This window comes from Paroedura picta, chromosome 7 (assembly GCF_049243985.1).
Source record: "Paroedura picta isolate Pp20150507F chromosome 7, Ppicta_v3.0, whole genome shotgun sequence".
In the NCBI taxonomy this organism is placed as follows: Eukaryota; Metazoa; Chordata; class Lepidosauria; order Squamata; family Gekkonidae; genus Paroedura; species Paroedura picta.
The window spans coordinates 123100078-123113321 of record NC_135375.1 but is presented as its reverse complement, the minus strand read 5'-3'; the positions used below and the strand labels follow the sequence as shown (position 1 = coordinate 123113321).

Genomic DNA, 13244 nt, shown 5'->3' with positions numbered 1-13244 from the left:
TTGTATGCTTTTGTGTAGTTCTTGGTGGGCGAATGAGGCAGCAGAGCAGGTTAGTCAAACATGTGGCTTTTGTTTCGTTCTCCATGTGCTCTTCCTAAAAAGAAAGAACAAATACCTTCCCCCTCTACTGAATGTGAGGGCTTAAGGAAGCAAGCAGCAATAAAGAAAGAAAGAAACCTAAGACCTTTCCAGCACTTCCGAAGTGTCACGTCCAGTTCCTGAAGCATCCTAGTGAAATACCGGCCCAAAAGGCCCTTAAAAAAATCACGTTAAGAATCCATTGGCGGGGAAGTCAATCCAAAACGAAGAATAATCCGCGGCGGCCAGACACGCACCTAGCCTACCCACCTTTTAAGCAGACCTTTTGGGAGCGAAGGGCAAAGCGTTATGTCGATTCCATGTGGTTTCAAAAAGCATTTTTCGCTTTATGCCTTTGGGGACCAATGAAGAGAGAGGGAAAGAGAGAGAGAGCGAGAGAGAGAGAGAGTGAGAGAAGTGCGTAGCTTGTGCGCGCGAGCCCCTTCTCCTGTTCTTTCCCGTGTCTCCGGCCATTCCGTCTCCAAGGCAGGGAGGAGGACGGCAGTTTCCTAGTTGAAAATTCAGTATAATTTCACTTCTCCGTAAGGCTTTCAGTGTCACCTTTTCATTACTTTTTTTAGTAAAAGTCACTGGCATTGGAACATGCATTTAAAAATAGAATGTTTCTGTACTATGCCTCTCACACGTGCAAAAAAAAATCACATTTTTTAGAAGTTGGACTTGCTTCTTAATGGAGACTGTTTAAAGGTTCTAATTGTATTGAACATTTTAATATTTTCCCCATCACCATGGATTTCTTATAATATTGGATATATTTTTCCTTGCTGGACTATTCTTTTGGATTGACTCCCCCTGTTTGGATTATTTCACTGCATTATCATCTTTAGGACTCGTCAGGAACAGGACATTTCACCTCAGGAGTCCGGGTATGTACATGAATATTTTTTTAAATATCCTCAGGTTTATTGTTGGAGGAGGAGCGGCCCAAGTGGGAGTAGGAAAGCGGATCCCGAGCGACCCTTACCTGAGGTGGTCAGATTATGATTGTTTTTTTTTTTGAGTGAGAATGTCAAAGATGATTCCTGGGGCAGGCCCATCTCCTGTTTTCGGTAGCTGGTGGTATGGGGGATGGGAATAGCACCTTTTGTTTTCTGGTGATGTTAAATGTCTGTTAATTGCTTATATGTTGTTCATTGATTTAAACATTTATATCCCACTTTTCCTCTTGGGTCAGAGAGACTTACGAGAGTAGATAAACATCACCCATTAAAACCAAAGCAGAACAAACAAGGCTCTGGCCGAGAGATAAAATAGGGCTGAAATTGCCAAGCAAATGGCTCTGACCAGCCAGAAGACCAGGAAGTTTCAGGAGTCTGAGGTAGAACTTACGGCAGCCTTCCTCAACTTTTTACCACTGAGAAACCTTGAAACCTGTTTCAGGCTTTGAGAAACCCCAGAAGTAGTGCGATCGTGGAGAATACGGTTAGGAAGCAAAGCTGTGGACACGCCCACCCAGGACCCCTCCCCTTCAGGCCATCATTGGCCATTAAGGCAGGGGAGGGCGGGGCCACATGACCATATAAGGCCATATCACCCAATAAGCGTTTAACAAATGTAAACATTCGGAAACCCTTCCAGGGCCAGTAAGAAACCCCCAGGGCTTATGAAACCCTGGTTGAGAAAGTCTGACCTACAGCCTCCCCCTCCACCCGCCCCTTTAAGAAGTCCTTTCATTCCAATAGCCTCAAGAGCTCTGGCAAAGAGGTAGGCTTCCCAGTTCCGCCTGAAGAAGGTCTCCCAAGTAGGGATCCCAGTCTACAGAGCCAGACGGGGCCACCCTCCGTGGTGGGGTTGCTAACAGATGGCTTACCCTGCCGTCTGTAGATGGAGCATGGGCACATTTGGAAGGAGGAGGGTCCTTCAGATAGTCATTTATGCTACTTGCGATTGCCCAGTGCAAGTCAGTGCAGTCAGTGGGATGGGCCAGCCAGGTGAGTGACCCGTTCCAAGCCCCAGTAGCATTGACTGACACTTTCCAAACCCTGGTCTTCACGAGGGCCTGTGCTGGTGGGAGTTTCCGGCGCATTATGACGCACATTCAGTGCAAAGAGCTGCTCACTCACAGAAGTGGGAGGAGGGTGCGCTAGCCCTGAGCACCACAAGCAGCCTTCGGGGCCCGCCAGAAGTATGACGTTTCCCACAGTTGTGTCCAAAGACAGTAATGGGGAAAAGCACGAACCAGCCATTGATCTTTGTAATGCCCTCTGTGCATGTCAAAGCATGACTCTGCTTCCCTTCTGTTAGGCCGGAGGTGGTACTTCAGGATGGGTGATTCAGTCCCACTTAAACTCTTAGACCAGGGGTAGTCAAACTGTGGCCCTCCAGATGTCCATGGACTACAATTCCCAGGAGCCCCTGCCAGCGAATGCTGGCAGGGGCTCCTGGGAATTGTAGTCCATGGACATCTGGAGGGCCGCAGTTTGACTACCCCTGTCTTAGACAATATGATTTCAGGGTCTATTTGTACAGATGTGCATGAGGGGGCCTCACTACTCCCGTTGAGTGGATGGGTTAAAAATGATCCCTAATTTAATTGACTTTTCTTTAAAAACAAACAAACAAAAAAAAACAGTACACTCATGAAGTGAAAAATGACCTTTAAAATTTTTCTTCTGCAAGTTGGTTATAACTGACAATTTGATTGTGCTTTTTAAAAAGTGCACATATAGAAACACAGCCATTCTTTTATGCTGGAGGTAGTGATTTTTTTTAATTATTTTTTATCAGTGGTTTGAAAGAGGAAGTGAAGGGGGTGGGAAGACAACAAAGGGAAAAAGGAAGTCAGTTGCCGAATCCTTCCTTCCATCTCAGTGCTTCCCGCCTTGTAGGTGGGGCAAGCTCAGTTTGAAAGGTGCTGAGCACTTCTCTCAGGCTGGTTGAAGCTGCAGCTGTGACCGGCTCGGTGTAGAGCAGGCCAGTGGCCTTTAGCAGCACTGCTGATAGTCAGTCACTGAGGAGTTTTGAAAAGACCCAGCAGCTGTACTCTGAACTAACTGCCTGCTCTATATGTCACTTCTGAAGGAAAACCTACCTGCTTTATCACAGCAACGTTTGAGACCAGTGGCACCTTCGAGACCAGCAAAGTTTAATTCTGGGTGTAAGCTTTCATGTGCATGCGCACAGTTGTTCAGATCTGAAGAAATGTGCATGCACACAAAAAGCTTATTCCCAGGATTCAACTTTATTGGTCTGGAAGGTGCCACGTGGCTCAGACTTCGTTATGTTGCTCCAAACAAACGCTGCTCCCCACCTGGATCCACCTGATCACGTTACACTCATTCCAGGCAATCCCTGGATGGAACTCGGGGTCCCGTCAGGATCTTTTGTGGTTTCGTAGTCTGAGAGTCCAAACAGCTCCACTTAGACTGTCTCCCATGTGGCAGGCGATTCCCACATCTTTTCACGTGTTTTTTGTCTCTTTCCATGTTCTGGAAGAGCACCCTTGTGCAGACGACTCCAGGGCTTTGGCAGGGAAACAGGTGGGGGTGGGGGGGGGTGGTTTGCTGAGATACTTTTGCAACTAGACTCTGCTTTCTGACATATGGGTCAGAAGCATTTTCAAAAACCTCTCCAAAGAGTGAAGCAAGATCTTACCATTACATAACCTTTATGCTATCACGAGTCAGATTTGAGTCTAGTCGCACTGTTAGAGATTCAGCAAGATTTTCCAGGGGTGAACTTTTCAGATTGAAAGGCCCTTTCATCTGATGGCCTTGACTCTAAAGCAGCCTTTGTCGACTTTTTTATCATTGAGAAACCCCAGAAATGGCGTGATCATGCAGAATATGGTTGGTACACATATCTGTGTACATGCAGATATGCAAAGGAAAGGAAAAGTAAAGAGCACGGGGCATGCCAATCGGTACCCTGCCCAAACCTTGTGGCGGCCTTTTAGTTCTTGGAGCTTTTAGATGCCCCCGCCAGTTCTTGTTCGACCCATTCGCATATGATGGAGCCATGATACTAACTTATCAGGGAATCCTCAAAGCCTTTTCCATCTAATCTCATTAAAAAGGGCTCGGGTAGATTTGCAGTTGACTCGGCCCGCGTGCCTGCTTTTGTGCGTTGAGGTTGCCCGCACTCAGTCTTACAGCCTCGCCCTTCCAACAAGCAGGGTTCTATGTGCAACAATAACTGGAAGGAACTCCTGTGAAGGGTCAAGGGGGTGGCAGGTGACAGTGGATGAGTGACAGGCTTGTGAGGGTCCTGCACTGTGCGGGAAGTTGGACTAGATGACCCAGGAGATCCCTTCCAGCTCTGTTATTCTATGATTCCTGAGAATGTCCTGGTGACCCGTGTGTGGCTATGTGATTGGGTGGAAGTGTGAGAGAAGGGAAAACCAGGAGGAGTGTAACGTGGGTGACAGGAGGATGCCTGAGAAGAAGATAGTGATTAGTGCTCCAGTGGGATATCATCTGAAAGCTGCTCAATTTACTCTCTGGGGGACTAAAGTTAGCTGGCTCAGTTTCCACCATTTAATTGTACCCCCCCCCAATATCCAAAGTGCAAGTGATTATTTTCTCGATTAAATGAGAGGATTAACCCAAACTGAGACTTGACTAGGATCACCCAGCCTGGCAAAATAATTCCCTTCCCAGGAGAATAGCAGTTTATTGCTTTTAAAAGGTAGTCATTTCTGTCTCTGGAAAACCCCTCTCTGTTTCTTTCTTCCACCCCCCCCCTCCCGACCCATATGTGTGGCTGTTTGCATTCCTGCTGCATTTTAAGCAGAGGAGTCCCTTACCTTCTAAAATTTGTCTTGGCCCGCGTGGCTTTTTTTCTGAGCTGTCTGCTAACATCACTGGAGTACCACAAAAATCCTTTGCAATCCACTGTTTCAGACTTAGGAAGTTGGTTAAGGTTTCCTCACCCGAGTGTTCATGTAACAAACAGCAGTCCCGTTTCCACCCAGAATTTCCCTGGTCCTCCTGATCAGCCACAGCAGCCGCCTGCCGCTCACAGACTGCCTCTCTTCCGCCACAGGTCTTCCGGCCCCGCACGCCACCAGAAGCAATAGCGCTTTGTAGCCGCCTGCTTGAATATACTCCCACTGCGCGTCTGACCCCGCTGGAAGCGTGTGCGCACTCTTTCTTCGATGAATTACGGGACCCAAACATCAAGCTACCGAGCGGGCGAGAGAAACCTGCGCTCTTCAACTTCACTACTCAAGGTGAGCCCTGGCGGAACCTGGTATGAAGGTTGCATTCCAGAGGTGTTTCCTGCACCAAAAAGCTGTGATAGTTGTCTGGTGAAATCAGGAAGAATATGCGCAGCTGGAAAAGTCTGCTCTGTTTCCAGAGTGTGGTCTGGAGGTGGGTGGAGAATGGAGAGAAAGGTTTGGCGATGCGAACTTCCTTAACCTTGGGTCAGCTCACACTTAGTGGTCCGTAGGCTCAATGGCAGATTTGCATCTGCAGTCCAGCTCCTGACAGGCTAGTGCCTGTGCCGTGATGGCAGCTAAGGCTCAAATTCCTGTAAATAATACAGGAAATGTCTTGAGCAGGGGAGGACAGGAAATTTCCTTGGGATTGCACAGCTATATACAGATCAAATAAATTGAAACTTACAAAGAAATAAAACTGGAAAATGCAAAGGAATGCAAGTGACAATAATGTTAAACAATAATGTTAAACTTTAAGATTTGATCATCTAAGATACACTGAATATTTAATAAGCAGCACAATCCTTTTGCATATTTCCTTCAGATTCCTAAACCTGGTAGCCAACCAAGCAAATTTGGCTCATGTAGAAGTTAATTTATTATTTTTATCAGACAGCATTTTCTTAGGTGTCCCAGAATTCTGCCTAGCTAGTGGGAGAGATGTCATAAGTTCTTTCCTACTTTTTTTTTTAGATTTAAAATTAATGTTAAGAAACAATGATCAGTTAAAACAGGTTAAACAGCAACAATTATGTATTCTGAGTATTGACTCTTCCCAGAAATTAAAAAAATATATATAAATATCTAATAGTATATGAACATATAACAGAAATAGTGGATACGGTAGAATAGATATTAAATGTGAGTACTCCCCTTCAGTTGTTCTCCTAGTCTAATACAATTTACAAACCTACTTGTTAATGTAATGCAAAAAAATTTGCCAGTGACTTTGAAATTCATCTGGAGGGCTCCTGTTTACTGGACTCGTCAGCTTGGCTGTCTTACGTAGTCCCCTGAGTGGATCAAGCCAGGCTGTCACCATGGGTAGCTCTGAAAGTTTCCATTGCTGAGCAATTACTAAACTTGCTGTTGTCATCGCATGTAAAAAGAATTCTTCAGCATTGCTTGAGGATTAACAGGAATTAATCTTAATAGCCTAAAATCAGCATGCCTAGGAAATGTTACATTCAACATTTTACTAAGATACTATGAATTTTTATCCAAATGTTCCTACCCTTTTTACAATTCCACCACATGTGGGAAAAAGAGCCCACACTTTCATGACATTGCCCACATTTCCCGTCCCGTTGCTTAGACATTCTGCTTAACACTTTTGGTGTTCTATGCCAGGGGTAGTCAACCTGTGGTCCTCCAGATCTCCATGGACTACTATTCCCATGAGCCCCTGCCAGCATTTGCTGGCAGGGGCTCATGGGAATTGTTGTCCGTGGACATCTGGAGGACCACAGGTTGACTGCCCTTGTTCTATGCCATCGATCGTTCTTTCCTACTTTGATCATATGATTTGCATTCAAAAAGCACATGTTCTGTTGTTTCTCTACCTGCATCCTGACAGGTGCATAAACAATACCACTTAGGTATTTTTTTCCTATTTACTCTCGCTAAGTGCAGACGGAAGCATTTTGTGCCGAAAAAGAGTAAATACTCTCCTGCACTCTGAATTAGATAAGTTAAGTAGATAAGACATCGACTTAAAATTATTAAGTGGGGACGATTCAAAGAGAAGGCCTTTGATTCTGTTCAGGTTGTGCTGTCGTTCGACTTAATTACGGGGCAGATGGTTTTTCATGTTGTCTTATGCATAATTTAAAAGATTGCTAATTGATGGCTTACATTTGTTACTTAGATTCTTTGGGGGTGTCAGTTGTCTGTATTAAAATCAGTGAAAGGCATTGGCTCACTCACCGATTTTGGAAAAGAGGCTGCCCTTCAAAGTAGCCTTGGCACTCACCTGAGCGGCCTGCATTTGACCTGATCCCACCATCAACTGAAGTTTAATGTAGCAAATACATTTGATCTCAGTGCTTGGAAAGCCCTTAACTGTTGAGGGTCTGGCCTGAATCAGCTAATCCAGCGGTTCTCAGAAGAAGAAGAGTTGGTTTTTATAAGGCGCTTTTGTCTACCTGAAGGAGTCTCAAAGTGGCTTACATTCGCCTTCCCTTTCCTCTCCCCACAACAGACACCCTGTGAGGGAGGGGAGGCTGAGGGAGCCCTGAGATTACTGAAGAAGAAGAAGAAGAGTTGGTTCTTATATGCCGCTTTTCTCTACCCGCAGGAGTCTCAAAGCGGCTTACAGTCGCCTTCCCTTTCTTCCCCCCACAACAGACACCCTGTGGGGTGGGTGAGGCTGAGAGAGCCCTGATATCACTGCTCAGTCAGAACAGTTTTATCAGTGCCTTAGCGAGCCCAAGGCCACCCAGATGGGTTCCTTGTGGGGGAGTGCAGAATCGAACCTGGCATGCCAGATTAGAAGTCCGCATTCCTAACCAATACACCAAACTGGCTCAACTGTCCTGCTGCCAGTATCCCTGCTGCGGCTGCCACGGCAGTCGCAGCAGCAGTGACCCAAAGGGGGTCGTAGGGTTGCGTACGCACTGGTGATCATAGAAGGTCGAGGCGGCAAGCAGCGGGGAGTAGAGGCGCTGGTGCACCAGCTGGCACCCCATCTTTTCGCACCACTAGCTGCCTTGGCCTTCCATGATTGCCATTGCGTGCGCAACCCTATAACCCCCTTTGGGTCACCGAGGCCACCGCCACTGCCGCCACCATGGCAGCAACAGCCTCGGCGACCCCCCAAAAGGGTGGATCAACCCCCCCTCAGGTCCAGGTTGAGAACTGCTGAGCTAAAGCAAGAGAACCAAGTCCTCTGCTTCCAGCCCCTTGGAGGGGCCCTCTGGAAAGAAAGCAGATAACTTTGGCCAAAGTCTCCAATTCGAATATTGGTGCTCTGGGATGAGCTGATTCAGGCACGAATCTCAACTCTTTAACCATTTTTCTACCATTGAGACACCCCTGAAACATTCTTCAGCCTTCAAGAAACCCAAGAAGTGGTGCCATCGTGCAGAATATGTTTGGGAAGCAGAGCAGTCGACTCGCCCACCTGGGCCCCTCCCCTTCCCACCCCCTCCAGGGCCATCATTGGCCACCGGGTGGGGGTCAACATATATAAAAAATTAATTCTCGCCCATTCGGGAAAACCTTCCAGGGCCATCAAGAAACCCAAGGGCTTCGTGAAACCCTGGTTGAGAAAGCCTGCCTTAGATATTAGGTTTAAATTTTTTTTTTAAATATAATGATTCATATAAAACAGCTAAACCAGTTTCAAGCCGTCTCCTTCCCCAAGTGAAAAAGGGGGAGGAGTAATAAATTATTTCAGGCGATGTTTAGTTGGATGGGCTGGAGACAGGGAGGCCAGCAAGCTATGAAGTTGTTTCTCGGCCTCAGTTCTGCCCCACTTGGCCCTGGTAGAAGCCAGTTTAACTTCCTTGAGGCCGGGGATCCTAAGCAGATTTTGTCCTTTGACAGTATACTGACAGTTGCTCCCACACACTCGAGCTTTTCCTGTTGTTTGCCTGGAAACAAAAACAAAACAAAAAAGCTGTTAATACACTAAGAAAAATTTCTGAAATAAATTTTCATAATACTTTTGAACATGTGAATAACTAAATTTGTAAATAACATGTAAATCAGTGGTCCCCAACCTTTTTATCACCGGGGACCACTCAACGCTTGACAATTTTATTGAGGCCCGGTGGGGGGGGGTAGTTTACTCCTCTACTCTCAACCACTGCCCTAGAACTCTCTGATTGCTATGGTAATGTTTAAACATCCCTTCAGAATAAGATACAGACACGCCACAACAAGGAACATAAGGAACATTTTATTTTCATGGACATTTTAACTCATGACAATGACAAATCAATGGGAACCCTGAGCTTGTTTCTCTTCAATGAGAGTCCCATCTGGGAGTGATGGTAGACAATGACACCCAAAGTGTGTTGTAAAGGGCCGGGGGGGATGAAGTAGAGGGCCGGGGGGGGGGGAGGCGTCCTTTGGGGCCCACCTCCAATTAGTCGAAGGACCACATGTGGTCCCTGGCCCACAGGTTGGGGATCGCTAATGTAAATAACCAAAATTGGGACCAGTAACAGGAGACCTATAAACAAAATGTGTGGAATCAGGCCATTGATGTACAGGCATACCTTGGGAGAAAACACATTTGTCCATGGGGGGGGGTAGGGAAAGGGGAGGCAAACCCCCTGGTGCTTCCTGAAGCAGAGCAGGCAGTTTCTGTTGAGCCCCCAAATTTGGACAGTATGCCTTCAGGGGGATTCACATAGATTTTGAAGTGTTGCGACTGCTTTTCTGAACATGAGGTAAAATGGACAAAGTGTTGAAAAAGGCCTTAGTCATGATCTTTGCAAGTCCTTTCCTTTCTGCTGCCTCCTGTCCTCCTGCAGACACACCAGCGATGGTGTTGGTGGAACTTCTCCATTGGTTGGTGATTTTCATCGTCTCCCATTTCCCTTCCAGAACTGTCAAGTAATCCATCTTTGGCTTCAACCCTCATACCTGCTCATGCTCGGAATCAAGCTGCTGCTTCCACCCCTACAAATGCTCCGGCAGCCTCAGGTGAGGGCATATCTGTACCTACCACACTCTCCTCGCCTGTATAATCCTGACGGACACCCATGCTGACTTTCTGTCCTCCAGTCTGGCCACTCTCAACAGGGGCCATATGGGGGCCCTGGCAAAATTGAAGGGGCCACAGAGTGAAAAATGGGAACTCAAAGGGTTTATGGGAGGGCCCTGTTACGTGAACCAGTGACATGCCCTTTTTGTCATGCATGATGTCATAAATTGCTAGAAAGTTCTACCTTTGTCAAGGGAAAGAAAAAGAAATCACATAATCCATTCCATTTTATGAGTTTGAATTAATGCATTCAAGGGAAAAAATGAAGGCACATCCTTCTCTTGGGCACACGTTCCAAAAATCTGTCTCACGTTTATATAAAAACAAGAACCTGTGTTAGCTCTGTACATTAAGCATCAGATAAGGTTCATGCAAGGAAACTTGTAGAAAGTCTGTTCAAGTTTCCTTGCATGAATTTTATTTCATGTTTAATGACTACAGAGCCAATCATTTTTCCTGATGTTCACGTGGTACGTGGAGTAAGGTTAGTTCACTCTTGGCTTAGGCCTTTTTAAGCCTCAGTCATTGTGCAAGCGGCCAGCCTACTGCCAGGGGGCTCTGGAACCTGTGAAGAGCTCCTAAAAGGACCGTGGCCAAAAAAGGTTGAGACTAGTTCCTCCAGTCCCTAGCAAAATGGCAACACTTTGATGGTGGGAATTTTCAGCAGGAAAACAATGCAAAGGGAAAGAGCAGGGAAACAGCCTCTTCTCCCTCCCTGCTGGTTTCCCCTTGGAAATGCCAGTTCTGGTGGCCCCAGTCTGTGAAGCAAAGCAAATACAAGAAGACCAGTCTTTTAACATATTTGTTTGTTTGTTTGTTTGATTGATTTTTATACCTCCCTTCCATACGGCTCAGGGAGGTTCCCATATAACATCGGGGGGGGGGGGGGTGTACATGGAACGATCTAACATAGAACGTAGTCAGGACATCAACAATAATCCAACAGTGGTTCTGAACATCACAATTTCAATGGTCTTAAACAACAACAATATAACAGGAATGGTAACTTTGCTAAGGCTCCCAGAGAGGTCAGACTGGTTCAGCCATAGCGGGGAGGTCTGAGTGGAACCTGTGGAATTTTTTGGGCTTGGTCGGTCTCAGGCAAATGCCTGGTGGAGGAGCTCCCTTTTGCAGGCCCTGTGGAATGCTTCTTTGGGGCCAGGGATCTGCAGCCAGTTGGCGGTGGTGGAACACAATGCTCTTTTGGGGGGTTTAGGCAGAAAGATGGACTCTAAGGTGCATTGGGCCGATACCATGTATGGCCTTAAAGGTAAGAACCAAAACCTTAAGCCTGATCTGGAGTTCAATTGTGAGCCAGTTGAGTTGTTGAAGTATAGGCCGGATGTGAGCTGGTGTATTGGTGAGAATCCTGGTCACTGTGTTCTGAACCAATGGCTGTTTCTGGAACAAGGACAAGGATAGGCCTGCGTAGAGCGAGTTGCAGAAGTCTAGCCCAGAGATGACCGTTGCATGGATCACTGTGGATAGGTGTTCTGGTGCCAAGTAGGGCACTAGTAGTTTGGCTTGGCATAGATGGTAGAAGGCCTGCCATGCTACTCTCGTGACCTGCACCTCCATGGAGAGGGAGGCATCGAGGATCACCCCCAGGTTTCTGGCAGAGTGGGCTACTATTAGATGCACACTGCCCAGGTTGGGTAGGCGCGCTTCCTCCCATGGTCCCTTACCCAGCCGTAGGACCTCCGTCTGTGTAGGGGTGAGCTTCAGGCGACTCTGCTTGATCCATTTTGTCCCTGCTTCCAGACATCTGGCGGAAGAGCTGGGTGTCGTCCACATATTGGTGGCAACCCAGCCCAAACGTCCTCACCAGCTGAGCAAGACGGCGCATGAAGATATTAAATAGGATAGGAGAGAAGACTGCTCTCTGTGGGACTCCACATGTGAGCTGAGGACGGTTGGATACTCTCCTATTTCAACCCTCTGTCCGCGACCCTGGAGGAAGGAGATCAGCCATTTGAGAGCTGTCCCCCATATCCTGGTTTCGGCAAGGCGGTGAGCTAGAAGCTCGTGATCTACAGTGTCAAACGCTGCTGACAGATCTAGTAGTATGAGCAGCGCTGACCTGCCTCCGTCTAGCTGGCGACGGAGGTCATCTATCAGGGTGACTAGTGCCATTTCCACCCCATGGCCAGGCCAGAAACCCGACTGAAATGGGTCAAAGGCTAAAGTTTCCTCCAGGAATGCTGGTATTTGGTCTGCTGCAGCCCCTTCAGCTGACTCCCCCTGGAACGCTGGGTGTGAGACAGGGCGGTAGTTGTCAGGCTCCTGCCGGTCTAGGGATGGTTTTTTGACCGATGGGCACACCACTGCTTCTTTTAGCCAAGAGACCTCTCCTTCTGCCTGACACTGCCAATAACTGAATTCTGACTGGTCTGGTTTTGCGTACATCGGCCTCATAGGTTTCTCAGGGAGACAAACACCCTTCCCCCCCCCCCCATGTTTGCAAGAGCTTATTGTGGGCCAAGTGGGACTAATTCCTGATTGGGGATAATCAGAGACGTTTCCTCCCGTTTTGATCTTCATTGTCGTGGCTGTCTGAAAAAAAAGATTGCCAAGGATCTGTTACGCTCCATGAAGATTTAGAAAGCCCTACCTGCAGCAGTGTCCTCTCGCAAGGCTGCATCGGTGGCTTCACGTTTTGGCCTGCTGCCCTGGGAGTGTACGGAAAAGACTGCCAACGGAGCAGCATTGGAGATGGGGCCAGAGATGTCTGAGGAATGCCCCGGGAGAGGAGCGATCAGGATGATTCAGCTGGAAACCGCGAACCCAACAATCCAGTTTGGCTGTCCCAGGTTTCCGTAGCTGGTTCGCAAACTACCAATGAAGCACACAGCGTGTTGAGTCAGCCCCTGGGGCACTTCAGTCGGAACCAGTAGGCACTTCCGTTCTTTAGACGTTGACGTGGCAGTCTCTTTGTGGGCATGCACGTGGACTTCTGCGCCTGCAACACACCCGGTCACTCAGAAAGTGCCAAAAAGTGCCAAAAGTGGCCGGAAGAGCTCCTTCCCTCAAGGAGGAAGATGAGCACATGGGGGAGGTTCCTGCCTTCATGGTCTACAGACGAGTCACAGCAGGCGGCCAAGGGTCCTGGATGATCCACCCAGAGGTCTGGGACCCCTTCTGTTCGGTCCAGCCCCGCTGTAGGAGGCTGGACCGAATAGAAAAGGACTGGGGGGTTTTGCCATTAGAATAGGTTTGAAGAGAACCCCGAGCCTGTTTCCCACCTCCCACTCCCCACCTGTGTTGAAGCTG

The 13244-nt window shown here is 47.6% G+C and overlaps 1 protein-coding gene across 3 annotated transcripts in view; it reads left to right on the top strand.

Annotated features, from left to right (window-relative positions):
• GSK3B (glycogen synthase kinase 3 beta) overlaps positions 1 to 13244 on the top strand; it is a 116279-nt gene that overhangs the window by 88357 nt on the left and 14678 nt on the right. The window contains exons 9-11 of one of the 3 annotated variants that reach the window (XM_077346294.1): positions 1000 to 1068; positions 5083 to 5269; positions 9815 to 9913. In XM_077346294.1, the coding sequence (XP_077202409.1) occupies positions 1000 to 1068; positions 5083 to 5269; positions 9815 to 9913 (355 nt within the window). Of the gene's footprint in view, positions 1 to 926; positions 966 to 999; positions 1069 to 5082; positions 5270 to 9814; positions 9914 to 13244 lie in introns of all 3 variants that reach the window. The other 2 variants (XM_077346295.1, XM_077346296.1) reach the window with 2 other exon arrangements.